General features: G+C 29.1%; 2 protein-coding genes across 2 annotated transcripts; both read left to right on the forward strand.

Annotated features, from left to right (window-relative positions):
• The first annotated feature begins 461 nt into the window (after positions 1-461).
• On the forward strand, positions 462-5,558 carry LOC109803499 (protein trichome birefringence-like 19). Its single transcript, XM_020365107.3, has 2 exons — positions 462-1,046; positions 4,632-5,558. Exons 1-2 carry the CDS (start codon positions 537-539, stop codon positions 5,436-5,438), a joined length of 1,317 nt encoding a protein of 438 aa, XP_020220696.2. The 5' UTR covers positions 462-536; the 3' UTR covers positions 5,439-5,558.
• Positions 5,559-11,542: 5,984 nt separating this feature from the next.
• LOC109792501 (protein trichome birefringence-like 19) lies at positions 11,543-13,899 on the forward strand. The gene is made up of 2 exons (XM_020351920.3): positions 11,543-12,152; positions 12,906-13,899. The coding sequence occupies exons 1-2, from the start codon at positions 11,646-11,648 to the stop codon at positions 13,740-13,742; spliced, it is 1,344 nt and encodes a 447-aa protein (XP_020207509.3). The 5' UTR covers positions 11,543-11,645; the 3' UTR covers positions 13,743-13,899.
• The last annotated feature ends 235 nt before the right edge of the window (positions 13,900-14,134 follow it).

The raw sequence follows: 14,134 nt of genomic DNA on the forward strand, positions 1-14,134 counted from the left end.
ATGTGCATCTTCTTGTTAAAAAAATGTGAGATTTAATTATATTTTAATATTATCATATTCAATTCCAATTATATTTAATAACTTGTTATATTTTATGATAATTATTTTAAGGAAAAAATTATTTTTATTTTTCAAGAAATTATAAGTTGAGAAAGTTAATTTTTTTATTAATTAAAAACAATATTTTAGAAAATAATATTTTTTGAAAATTTTTTTATTTATATTTATTACAAATTTTTTCATATGTAAATAGGTAAAAATCTAATTAAAAAAAATTATTTTTAATAAATATATCATGTTATTTTTATTTACTCATTTAATGTAATAAAAATATTAATTTTTAACATGAATTTTTTTATTTATTAAATATCTCTTAAAAGTCGTGAGAATAATAATTTTTATTAGTTAATAGTATAAATTAACCTATAAGTTCATTTACTAACTTATATATATAAGCAAAAGTCCTTCATTCTACTAAACGCGTATTCCCTTCTTACCCCATTCATGTGCTGTTTCTCTTTCTCCCTCCTTCCAAAATGAAGTTCCAAGTCATAGAGCTTCTGTTTGGCAAAAGCACCCCAAAACAAATGATCCCGAAAGTGACTTTACTCGCAGTGTTTGCCATACTGCTATTCACTGTCACCCCACTCTCCTACCCTTTGTTCAGACACTCTTCTTCATCTGTGAAGAACAAGCAGTACTCCAAGCAACCATCCTCAGCATTTGATGATCTGAACGAGTCAGCAAGCCTGCCCTCAACTTCCATCAAGAAGTGTGACATTTTCACTGGGGAATGGGTGCCAAACCCAAAGGCCCCATATTACACAAACAAAACATGCTGGGCAATCCATGAGCATCAGAACTGCATGAAGTATGGAAGACCAGACTCTGAGTACATGAAGTGGAAGTGGAAGCCAAATGGATGTGAACTGCCTGTGTTCAATCCCTTCCAGTTTCTCGAGATTCTTAGGGGAAAATCCTTGGCATTTGTTGGAGACTCGGTTGGAAGAAATCAGATGCAGTCCATGATTTGCCTCCTTTCAAGGGTAACTCTCTTTTCTTCCTTACTCACATCATATAATTTTCTTTTTTATTTTTTATATCAAGGATGATTGATTAGGTGGTTCTATCCACAACACTGCAACTACTTTTCTTAATTTTTCTATTTTATTATTTTTATTTGTTCTCTCTAATATTTTTAACCGATAATATGATATACAGGCTTTATTGGTTCACAAATTAATACTTTTTAATCTTATGGGGAGAGTATTATGAAGTGAGTTTTTGATCCGCTGAGAGCATATCAGCTAGCTAGCTAGTTTTTTATAAGAAAAATATTAATTAAATAACGGTCTTTTAATTGGAAAAAAGAAGTTAATTATGTTTTATTTTTATTAATAATTTGTGAAGCATGACATTATTTTTATCTTGTACATAATATTTTGGTATTTCCATAACTTCTATACAATTAGATTATTAAAAGTAAGAACTCAAGTAAAATAAAAATAAAAATTTATTTATAAACTTTAGACTAAACTTTAAAATGAGTCTGAGATCTGATTTACATGACAAGCTTATATATTTACCTGAAATTCAGAGCCATGAATATCTTAATAATTAAATAATACCGATCCTTTATGGAAATCTAAGTTTGTAAATTTTTTAGTTAAAATATTGGCAGCGGAGAAGGTGGGATTTCAAATCCGTGAACAAACATCATTACTATTCTTTTAATCTGTAGACTCGTGAAGATTAGACATCAATATATGGTTTTAGCCAAAATTACAAAGAAGTCTATTTTAACTTTTTCTCAGCATATTATTTCACCAATAATTAAATCTTATTTTTGAGTGCTATGTAACACTTTATCACTATTCGGTTTACTCTAAGTCCTAAGTGTCCTTATCCCAACTCTTTTTACGATGAGTTGTTATTCATATAATAGTAATATTGTATAACACTTCACATCAATCAACTTATCAAATATTTCTTACTTTACTGTACTCATTTTTATAAATAAAAATTATATAAATACAAAATTTCCATTTCGATTATATATAACATACCTTCTCCTTTTACTAGTAGCTAGTTAGTTCACCTAAGCCCATTATGATATTCAAGGATTAGGTAAAAAAGCAGATGGAAGTAACATGCATGGAAGCATAAAGCATGCATGCCAAGAAATCGAATCTTTTCCCGGGAAACTGTGCCAACCGCACGCTCTGTGTCTACCACATGAAAGAAAATGTCTAACCTTAATTTAGTGTTGGTAAATTAAATTGCAAGTTACACCAAAATAATCAAACTTTATCAACCCGATTGTAGTAATTTGTTGCACTAAGAAAAAAATGTGGTCTAGTTTTTGTCCCTTCAAGTATATTTATATCTAACTAGACTTAAATTTGTCAAAATTTCAAAACGATTTTTTAAAAAAATTATTGAACCGAAAAATTAGTTACTATATCCAAATTTGATGTCTCATACTATACTTGTGCAGCACTCAATACTCAACAGTAGTAGTATCACTCCCACATTTTAGCTTATACACGAAGCTACCCTGACAGTAACTTGGCACTGTTGATGGTGGTAGTATTTTTCATTCTACTGGATTATGTATATGTGTATTTTAAAGAGTCCATGTCAACTTTCACTACAGTATGCAATAATTGTTCCAAGTCCTGACAAACCAGAAAGGGGAAATGGTTGAGAATTGAGCTTTCACATTTAATTATAAGATGGGGTTATATTAACACTTCATTCTTAGGCCAAATTATGAAAAAAAATCAAACAAAGAATATGTAAAACTCATAATTTAGTATATATGTGACACACATAAAATGTACATAACTATATATGTGTTGGAGGGTATCTCTCTTATATGACACAGGAAGGGAAAAAAACACAAAACAAAACAAGAGATGCCCCAGCTTCTTGTTGTTTTATGTCAGATTGTCTTATGACATTCCAACCCATTTGCATATAGGGCTATTAGCTAAGTGGTTGTTTATTATGGTTCTTTTTATAAAAAAATCTTTTAGAATTTTGTCTTCTTCCTTTTTATAAGATTCCTTCTTACTTATTTTTTACATTTTTTAATAAAAAATATCTTTGCTGTAGATAGAGATTGAAAATGAAATTTTAAATGATTTTAGTGTAGTTCAGAAAAGTTATGAACTATTGACAAATTTAATATTATTAATTAAATTAACTTGTAAAAAAATTAAACAAACTTATATTCTTTAATTGTTATAAATTGATTAGAAGAGTCTTCTGTGTATATATATATATATATATATATATATATATATATATATATATATATATAAGGATCGAGAGATAACAAAATCAAGTGGTTTGGATTTGCTATATATTATATAGGTTTAAGCTATCAAAGGAGAGAACTAAAAGTGGTCTTTGTTGGAGAGTTCAATAATTGTTTGAAGCTAAACCAAAATAATAGATCTGGTTGGGAGGTCACATTTCTGAAAGTAGAAAAACTAGTAATGCTTTTGTGCACGTCAAGCACTCTTGATAACATTAGGAATTCTCATTGGGCTAAGTCGTCGGTTGAATAAATATGAAATCAAATAATCAATGTCAAATTAAAGGTTGCCCAAACCAAATCCATATATTTGCATGGACAAAATTTCATATTAGTATGTGTTTGAAGGGAATCCAAGATAAGAGGCCAGATGGGACCACTGGATTATTTTATTTACTCTAAATACAAAAGTGATGTATATCATAATGTATTATTGGCATTAGCGTAAAGCATTATTAATGAGATTAGTCATCCATTTGTGTGTCTTTTGCGGAAAAGTTCACATGTAAACAATATATATAGCTATGAGCTGGATCCTCCGAGTTTGTAACATGCAGGGATTCTTAACTTCCTTTTCACCGGGAACAGAAAAACATGACTTAAGATAATAAAGGGGGCTAAAAGGAATGGTTCTAAAAGTGATGTTACGCATAAAATAATTGGAAAACTTGGCCAAGGTTTAGGAGTTTCAAAGCAGTACCTATATAGTACGAAGATGGCTTGGAAAGGACTCCTGCAAAAAGGAGTATAATTTTGAAGCCTAACTATAACTTTTAGAAGTGTTGCAATAGTTTCTCATAACACGTCCTTATAATATACTACTAGTTTTTTTTTATAATCTATATTATATTTATTTTATCTTAAATTTATCTTCTTTTTTTTTCTTTTCTTTTTAGTCTTTCTCTTGTAAAACTATGTGCATCACATATAAATTAAATATTGTATCACATCACTATTGTACAATAACAAGTATTCACATTTCAAAGAAACGAAACTTCTGCTTTGTTTGGTACAATTACCTCATTTACCACTCTTACTCTTTAAATACTTGGTGAAGAAATTATCTAACATTTTCTAGATTTATCGAAAGTTACAAGTTTTGGTGAATCTGGCATTTTATTTAATTAGTCTATTGATTTAAGGTGAAATGTACCAAAATTACAATTAATCTCTCTTAATTTAATGGTGGAACGTTCCAAAAATTGTAATTTTTCAATTTATTTCATCAATTGTAGTTTTAGCGACAGTCATCGAACTTTTATTTTTATTAGGAAAATCCCTTTAAATCATGGTTTTTCAAACTTGTCAGGTGGAATGGCCCATAGATGTATCATATAAACGAGATGACTATTTTATGCGGTGGAGGTACCCAAGTTACAACTTTACCATGGCTGCTTTTTGGACCACACATTTAGTCAAATCCGAAGAAGCAGATTCAAAGGGTCCAGGCCCAACTGGCCTTTGCAACCTTTACCTTGATGAGCCAGATGAAAAGTGGATAACCCAAATTGAAGATTTTGACTATGTCATTCTCAACGGGGGACATTGGTTTACTCGGTCAATGGTGTTCTATGAGAAACAAAAAATTGTTGGATGCCACTACTGCCTCGTAGAAAATGTCCCTGACTTAACCATGTACTATGGCTACAGAAAGGCTTTCAGGACAGCATTTAGAGCCATCAATAGATTAGAAAACTTTAAAGGGACAGTGTTTCTTAGGACATTTGCCCCATCTCATTTTGAGAATGGCTTGTGGAATGAGGGTGGGAATTGCATTAGAACTAGGCCATTCAAGAGCAATGAGACACAATTAGAGGGCCTTAGTTTGGAGTTTTATATGATTCAATTGGAGGAGTTCAAAATTGCTGAGAAGGAAGCTAGAAAAAAGGGTTTGAATTATAGGTTGCTTGATATCACACAAGCATCATTGTTGAGACCAGATGGTCACCCTAGTAGATATGGACATTGGCCTAATGAAAATGTGACATTGTACAATGATTGTGTGCATTGGTGCTTGCCTGGTCCTATAGATACATGGAGCGATTTCTTACTTGGAATGTTGAAGATGGAGGGTGTGAGAGCAGCTGAAGAGAGGCTTCATTTGCATTCAAATTGATAAATGGAATTTATTTCATACATTTATTTTTCAATTTTTAACGTAATCTTGCTTGTGATTCTAAACTTCCTTGCGCACGTGTATTGTAAATCTTTGTTAATTAAAATCAAATTTCAATCACCTTGTTTATATTATTTTTTTATTGGTATATTTTGTTGATGTTCCTCATAATTGAGTGAAATCATTATATACTAAAGATGGTTCTTTCATGTTATATGTTTGGTCTGACTTGTACATAAATCTTCTGCTCCATGGCACCCTGGTTTGACATTCCATTCAGGGAAAAAACTTTCGTCCATTGTGGTAACACGATCCACGTGCACTTCATTCATATAATTACTGCTAATAATCCAAGTAATCCCTTTATATTTGGTTTCACTTGCTGGCCAAGAAAAATTGTTCTTAACATGATGATCAGAGTAAGTTCCCAAAAACTTGGTTTTACAGAGGTAAGGTAAGTCAAGAGTTCATTTAAATTACACAAGAGTAAGCCATATGCGACATAGCTTTATGATTAGGAACCAATCTCATAGCTTTTTGATAAGGAACCAATTTCAACTCCTTGCTTGCTGTGAAATTTTACATTTGACTTGAGAGAGCAACTGAGTTTGTTCAAGGGTCCTTACATACTAAATTCAGTTTATATGTTATTGAAGAATCGTATCAACAACTGATAAAAAAAAAGTTTAGTTACATTGTCAAATAAGATCAATTGTGTAGTTTATTTATTACAAGGCATAGATCATATGTATTGGTGGGTTCGAGTTGTCAAACTGCTTACAATTAATGTTCTATTTTTATTTTTATTTTTTTGCAAAAGATTGATCACTAGGGACAGGCAGACTATAAATCCTATGGTAAAGTTGGTAAGGGGGGAAAGTTTCCTTTTCCTAACAGAAAGTATTAGTGGGTACTAAACCTAAGCTTTGTAGCCAACAAATTGTGAGAAGTGTATTTGATTAAAGATTGTACTTTCTTAATTAATACAACTTGTACTTTTCAAGTAAATATTGGACACTAATCAAGTTGAGAAGACGAAAAGCATAATTAAACACTTAAAATATAATTTTAAAATCAAAACCTATCAAAAGTTATCTTTAGCTGAGTTGGATTAGCTAGTCGGTTAAATCATTCTCATCCATAATGATTAGAGTTAAACTAACGGCTTCAGAATAAAACATCAATTTCAAAGTTACTTAGATTGAAATGGTAACAATCAGTTGGGAATCTACAGAAAGTTTTATAAGTTTACATTTTCTTAAAAAAAATAAAATTATTTTAGTATGATCTAAAGTCTAATATTAATAATACGGGGACCATAAATTGAGTGGTACTAGTGCTACCAGCTGATCTTGCCGTTTGATTATATTAATAGTGTCAATATTTGGTGGCTAATACAACCAAAAGAAAACCATGTGGCTTAAATTCAAGCTTTGCATGATTTCATCTTATCATGATAATAACAGACAAAGATCCCTAAACAAAAACGTGCATCACTTGCACTGTTTTTTGTCATCCATTGAATTGAACCCTTTCAAATGCAACACAAATACTTTTAAACGCATGATAAGATGAAATCATGCCTCCAAGGAAATGTGGAGCAACCACTAATTTTTATTTTGCATGTAATTAAGTTGAGCTTTGTTTACTTTGACCTGATTTGTTTATAATTAATTTTCTGGCTTAAGCTTATTAGTCTCTTGTGAATCTTTTTTTTTTTTTTGTTTTTTGTTTTTATTTAGGTTTCGCCTGACTTAACCTTTATATAAATAAATTTAGTCTTATTTAACATATTTAAAGATTTCTTTCATATATATCAAGATTTTAAATAAGTTGACGATAGTCAGTCTAAATAAGTTTATTATAAATTTACATATTAACAAACTTATCATTAAGTAGACTAATTAATAGGTTTACGGACTAATACTGATAAGTCTAGCTATCACACTAGCGATGATTAAAGTTAAAAAAAAAAAAAAAAAACATATTGCATTTTATGAATATTAGTTCACTTATGTCGAATCAGTATTAATTAAATATATTTTTAATATTATATGATATGTTAAAAAAATAAGTTAATATAAAATTACAAATTAATATAAAAATACATTATTAAATATTCATATAATAAAATTATTATAATAAAAGATTAAATAGTAATAATTTACACACAAAATTTATATAGAAGTGTTTATTTATTTTAAAAAATAAAAAATAAGTCTTTAATTGAGTCTATTTAAATTAATTTTCTAACTCAAATACATATATACTAAAATTTAACTGTTTTTTTTAATATTTTTTTACTTCATCGATTTTCTGACTTGTCCAGATTAAGTCTCACACTATCACTAATTATAAAAAATAAAAAAATTGTCGGCAGAATTTTGATATCTATGCATAATGCATCAACATTAATTTCAAATATTAGGTGGAATAAGTTAGATAAAATTGATTTTGGCATTTTGGTGGAATAAAACTATAAATAAATTAAAAAAGAAATTGTTATGGCTTTATGAAATTGATATTGGACATGAGGACCACTTAAGCGGTGTTTTGGAATTTGGCTGGACTTGTACATTATTCCCTTGCCGGCGAGCCCACCACCTTCTTCTCAACTTTTCTTTTTCTTTCGACAATATCTCAAGTTTTATATAAAGTTTTGTTGAAAACAATAATGCTAAGTCATTATTTATATGTGGACCTGCTATCAGTTTTACACAAAATTTAGTCATGAATACAATGCTTATCTCATAACTAAAATCAGTTTTTTTTTTAAAACATTTTTTACGGAATTCATTTTTAAAACTATTTTTAAACTTTATGAAGCATTTTAAAGTGATTTATTTAAAATTAGAAACTAGTTTTGAATTAAAAATTAATTTTACAGAAAATCCTATTTTACGCATAAATTAATATTTCGGTTCGTTTATTGTACCGGATAATTATTTATTTGTATATACTTATAATATAATTCGTATTAAATAAAATTTTGAACTTATTAACTATATTATAATTATAATTCAGATACTATAAATTATATTTTGAATTTATAATAAATAATTTAAATAGTAATATAAGATATTTTTAAATTAAATTAGATTGAAAATTAAGTATGGTATATAAAAAAATAAAAGGATGGTAATTTGAGATAAATATTTTTTTGGGTAATTCTCAAGAAAATACGGAAAATGCATAGAAGAGAGAGAGAGAGAGAGGGAATTCCTGAATATTTAAATGAGGAAAAGTATAAATAAAAAAATGCACTCTTGAAGTTAGAAATGCTAATTTACATAAGGAAAATTAGTACTTAATTATATAACTCTCCTTATTTTTAAATACATATTCTAAGCTTTAATTCATCATAGTTAATCCTCAAATTTTATTTCATTTATAAATAGATAGTATGAATTTTAATTTTGTTTCAATTGATCATTAATTTTTTTTAATCAATTTTATAAATAAACACTTTTTCTTATTAACATCAATATATACTTTAATTTCAATTGCATATATCTTGAGTGGTCTTTAGAACCTATCCCTTTTATAAAATCTATCGAACCTTCATTGTTGTTAATTTATATTCATATACTAGAAATATGTTCCTAGATATTATAATTTTAATTTTGTTAAAATATTAAAAATTTTCCATTCTGTCATTTTAATCTCAACCGTCTATTAATAATTTTTTCAATCAAATAATTAGAGCTTCAGGAGCACCATAAAATTCTATTCCAACATCAAGTAGTTTCCAAATTAAATAACTTGATGGAACTTAAATTAAAGCTATTAATAAACTGAAAGGAACATTGTTTCAGTCCTACATTTTTTTTTTTTTTTTCAGGATATTCTCCTATCTTAAGCTCATTTTGCGACCATAAATTGGCCTGTGATTTAAAAAGGTAGGTCCACCCATGCACTTAAACTATTGCAAAAGTGAAGTAAGTAACGGAATTTCGCAATTATGTTTTCTTAACATTTTTTAATTATTATTTTTATGTGGTACAGTTATTATATTCATTACATATTTATATTTAAATCCAATGTATGCACGATAAAGTATAGTGACTCAAGGTCGATATGTTATTTTCAATTTACTTTATTTATACACGTGTTAATAAATTTTAAGAATAACGAAATGTCGAAAATTTGGCACTGACACACACTACCCTTAATCCCCCATCTGTATCTATCCTGTTTAATGTTTTCATTGGTGGTGCCAACTGTCAAGTGCCAAAGACTTTTCAACATATGCATTGCTTTATGTTTAATTATTTCAATTTTGCTTTCATAGTGTAATTATGTATTAACTGCCAAGTCCTACCACAACAAAGACTTCAATATAGAAACTAACGTTTGGCACATGGCAACTTCACTTTACTATTCTGCTTTTTTTTTTTTTTTTGTTGGTTTTATTGTTTTTGGTTGGTTTACTATGTGCATATAGTAAGAATACTTTATTGAATAAATATTTTATTAAACGATTTATCCAAACTCACCCTCTATTATTAATACATAAAAACGTACCATTAAGCTTTTATACATGTATAAAAGCTATTTTGACTTACACTGCGTTCTTTTAACTCAACAATTACATTACGTTATAAAAAGGACTATATATTCATTAGCCTTTTGACTAAATTTGGATAAATTTAGAAATTATTTGCTAAAATGAAAATAAAAAATAAGACTTAAATATCATTTTAATAGTGGCAAAATGAAGAAGTTTTGATTTTGATTTCTTAAAAAAATATCTTTTTATCTTTCTAAAGTTTAAAACTATCGATTTTAATTAGTTTCTATCATTAGATAATAGAGTTATTGAACATTTATGTTAATTATTTTCATTTCTTTGTGAGGATAATTCGATCTTTTATTTGTTGGTCTTATATTTCATCCTCTTCACACTTGTATTGGAATATTATTTTGTTAAACTCTTTCTCATCTTTCTTTACACTTGCTGCTTCTTATTATTTTTTCTTTGTCTTTGCATTGTTCACATGGTATACACAGCTGGTTGAATTTAAATTATAACTTTTGTAGGCCTTTTTATCACTTAACAGAGAAGAGAAAAGGGGGAAAAATCACGGTATAGTTCACACACTCCGTATTTCATCGAGCTACAATTTTTCATTTCATGATCCCAGATTTGCTAATCATTGGATCATGTTAAAAATTGGTTAGTAGGCTCAGAGACGTGATTATTTGATCTGATCGTTGGTTATTTTTAAGTTATTCTCTCACTATTTTTTTATTTTATTTTTTATTATATGAAGAAAAATAAACATGTTTTTAGTTCTTAAATATACTAATGTTGCATATTTTTTGATATTTTCTCAAAAATGTTTCTCTTATAATACATAATCTTTTAATTGTACTACTTCTATTAATATTTATAACAAATAATTTAGAAAAAATCTTATAAGAATAATAAAATTTAAGGTAAATAATTAATTTTTTTAATATACGTATTTTTACTTATAATAAAAAATAGAGAGTATATATTATATGATTATTTTTAAATTTATTTATTAAAAGATTAAGTAGTGATCCTAAATATAATCCACTGTTAATATGTAATACGTCTAATTTTTTATTATAAATTATTAAAATAAATATTATTTATCTATTTTAAATTGGTTGTCAAAAGACTAAAAGTAATAACTTTAGAATTTAGACGAATGAAAAATCAAATAAATATTTTAAAGAAATAGAAAATTTACTCATTTTATAAGACTTAAATAATATTTACAAATTTTTAAAAAATAAAAAATAAAGAAAATTTTTATAAGAATCAAAATTAAAATTCATTCATTTTACACATGAGTAAAAAATAATTAAACCAAAAACTAGTTATTGATTTGTAGTGATTTTAATAATAATAAATATATACAATTGTTATCCTCTATTGAAATTATATATAACATAATTTTCACCTATATTAAAACAGTTTGGTCCCGTGGTAATGTAGCTCTATTCATCTCTACCATAAAAAAAGAAAATAAGTTATTTATATATTTATTTTCAACACGTGGTGTATAATTATGTATAATGATCACTTTGACCCAAAAACTGTGACATATATATCATGAAGCCATGATATCAAATGCGAAGTTACTGACACAAATGAGTTTTATCTTTCATGCTATCCACACGTCAAAGTACACGTACCTATATTTATTTATATAAGCCGTTTCTGCAAAGCTTCTGATGCAGATTTCATCGATCTCAGTCATGAGATTCCGCTCCATACAACTTCTCAATGCCAATGGCAAGTACGTGTCAGGAAACAACACCAAGAGTGTTGTTGCTATTTTGCTTCCATTCGCTGTGCTTCTCATCATGTTAACGTTTTCTAGAAACTCTCATAATTATTTTTCCTCTCCTGAGATATATGCCACCAGCAGTAGTTTGGATTTTAACGTCACCACGGAGATGAAAACATGCAACATCTTCTCTGGAGAGTGGGTTCCGTACAGTGAAGGACCATATTACGACAATGAGACTTGCAATTTGATAATTGATCAGCAAAACTGCATCAAGTTTGGGAGACCCGACAGAGAGTTCCTCAAATGGAGGTGGAAGCCCCATGAGTGCGAGCTTCCACTCTTTGATGCTGCTCTTTTCTTGAAGCTTGTCACTGGAAAATCCATGGCCTTTGTTGGTGACTCTGTCGGGAGAAATCAAATGAATTCTTTGTTGTGCCTCCTAAATCATGTAAGTAATCATCAGTAAGTAATCAATCACACACTTTCTATCCTACTAATTATTTACATTCTCTTGAATATTTTTATTCACATAAAAATATTAAGTAAATTTTATAAATATATCACCATGTTGTTAGTAAAATTTACTAAGATAAACAAGATTTTAAATTCGAATTTTCTAGATTAAAAAAATATAATTGAAAAAAAAATTATTAAAAAAGTTAATTAATTTTTTTGATAAAGATTAATTATTGATGAAATAATAAATATATCATTTCAACAAATATATATAACACTTGATCCAAAAATAATTTTATATTTCTAACATAATACGATAAGAAATTGGAAAAATTACACCACAAATTAAGGCTAGTTTTGTTAAACCTCGTGAGAAATTCATAACTTTTAACGTGGAATTTAAGTTGATTATATCTTGCTATTAGATCTCAATAGTGGTAAAAACCAGAGGCAGTGGCTTTAACGTATGCTTTTCATTTTTAGTGCATGAAAACTATTTCCTAACTAACAAGAAAAGTTTAATTCCTTTTGAGGACTAAAACCTAGAGAGAGTGGCTTTGTGTCTCCCTTGGGCAAAGTCCACTTTTACTGCTACTCTTCCACTCCTTACGACATAACATTTTTTGTTGATGCGTTTCGTACATATTACAGTACATTAATTACACAAACTTGCATGATCTCTCTAATACGAAGATAAGTGACAATAATCCTCAAAAAAACATGATTCTATGATTCACTTTTTCAGGTTGCTCGTCCTGAGGATATTTCCAATAGATACAGTACAGATCCCATATATTTCCGACGGTGGTTCTATGGCGATTACAATTTTACCCTCGTAACACTATGGTCCCCATTTTTGGTGAGGACCAGCGATGCTGACCTTAATGGTCATTCTCACAACAGCCTCTTGATGAACCTGTATCTAGATAAGGCAGATGAATCATGGACAAGTGAGGTTAAAAACTTCGACTTTGTCATCATTTCAGCTGGCCAATGGTTCTTTCGGCCACTAATGTTCTACGAAAAAGGCCAACAAGTAGGGTGCCACAAGTGCCAGCAGAAGAATATTACAGACCTTAGTCACTACTATGGATACAGAAAAGCCTTCCGAACTGCATTGAGAACCATAGCGAGTCTCAAAGGGTACAAGGGGGTGACATTTTTGAGAACATTCTCTCCAGCACACTTTGAGAACGCTGAGTGGAACAAAGGAGGTAGTTGCGAGAGGACAAGGCCTTACAGCAAGGAAGATGTTGAGTTTGATGGCTACATTTTTGAGATGTATGTGACTCAAGTAGAGGAGTTTAGAGTAGCTGAAAAGAAAGCAAAGAAGAGGGGTTTGAAATTTTTGATGATGAATACCACTGAAATTATGCTGCGGAGGCCTGATGGACATCCTAATAACTATGTCTATGGACGTACAATGAATAATAATAATAATAATAATAATGTGACGATTCATAGTGATTGTGTTCATTGGTGCTTGCCAGGTCCTATTGATGCATGGAATGAGTTTTTGTTGTATATGTTGAAAATGGAAAGTCAGAAATCGTTCATTTCATCGTTACAGAGATTTGTATAGGGCATTAGATCTGTCACATGTTAGACACTTGAAACATTTGTTTTAGGCTATAATGTATTTAGGCACGATTGACTATTGATTCCTGAAGAAAATGTAAAGCAATTTGTGGGGACATGTATTTTTTTATGGTGTATATATATATATCTTGTTGATTTCATTTCAGTGTTAGCCAAGGTTTGATCCTGGGCTGGGCCAGCTAGCTTGAGACATTTCAGGGCTTACCAATCCTTATTCAGACTAACTCCCATTTAGCATATTCTTTCGGTAGGTCACCTCTATATATGTTGGGCCAGTCCATAGCACTAAACACTAAGAAAGTTTTACCAAAATTATTTTGTGGCCTTCACTAATGCACATGAGATTAGTAGTGGTATTTGTTACAATATAACATT

This window comes from Cajanus cajan, chromosome 4 (assembly GCF_000230855.2).
Source record: "Cajanus cajan strain Asha chromosome 4, NIPB_CcT2T_4, whole genome shotgun sequence".
In the NCBI taxonomy this organism is placed as follows: domain Eukaryota; kingdom Viridiplantae; phylum Streptophyta; class Magnoliopsida; order Fabales; family Fabaceae; genus Cajanus; species Cajanus cajan.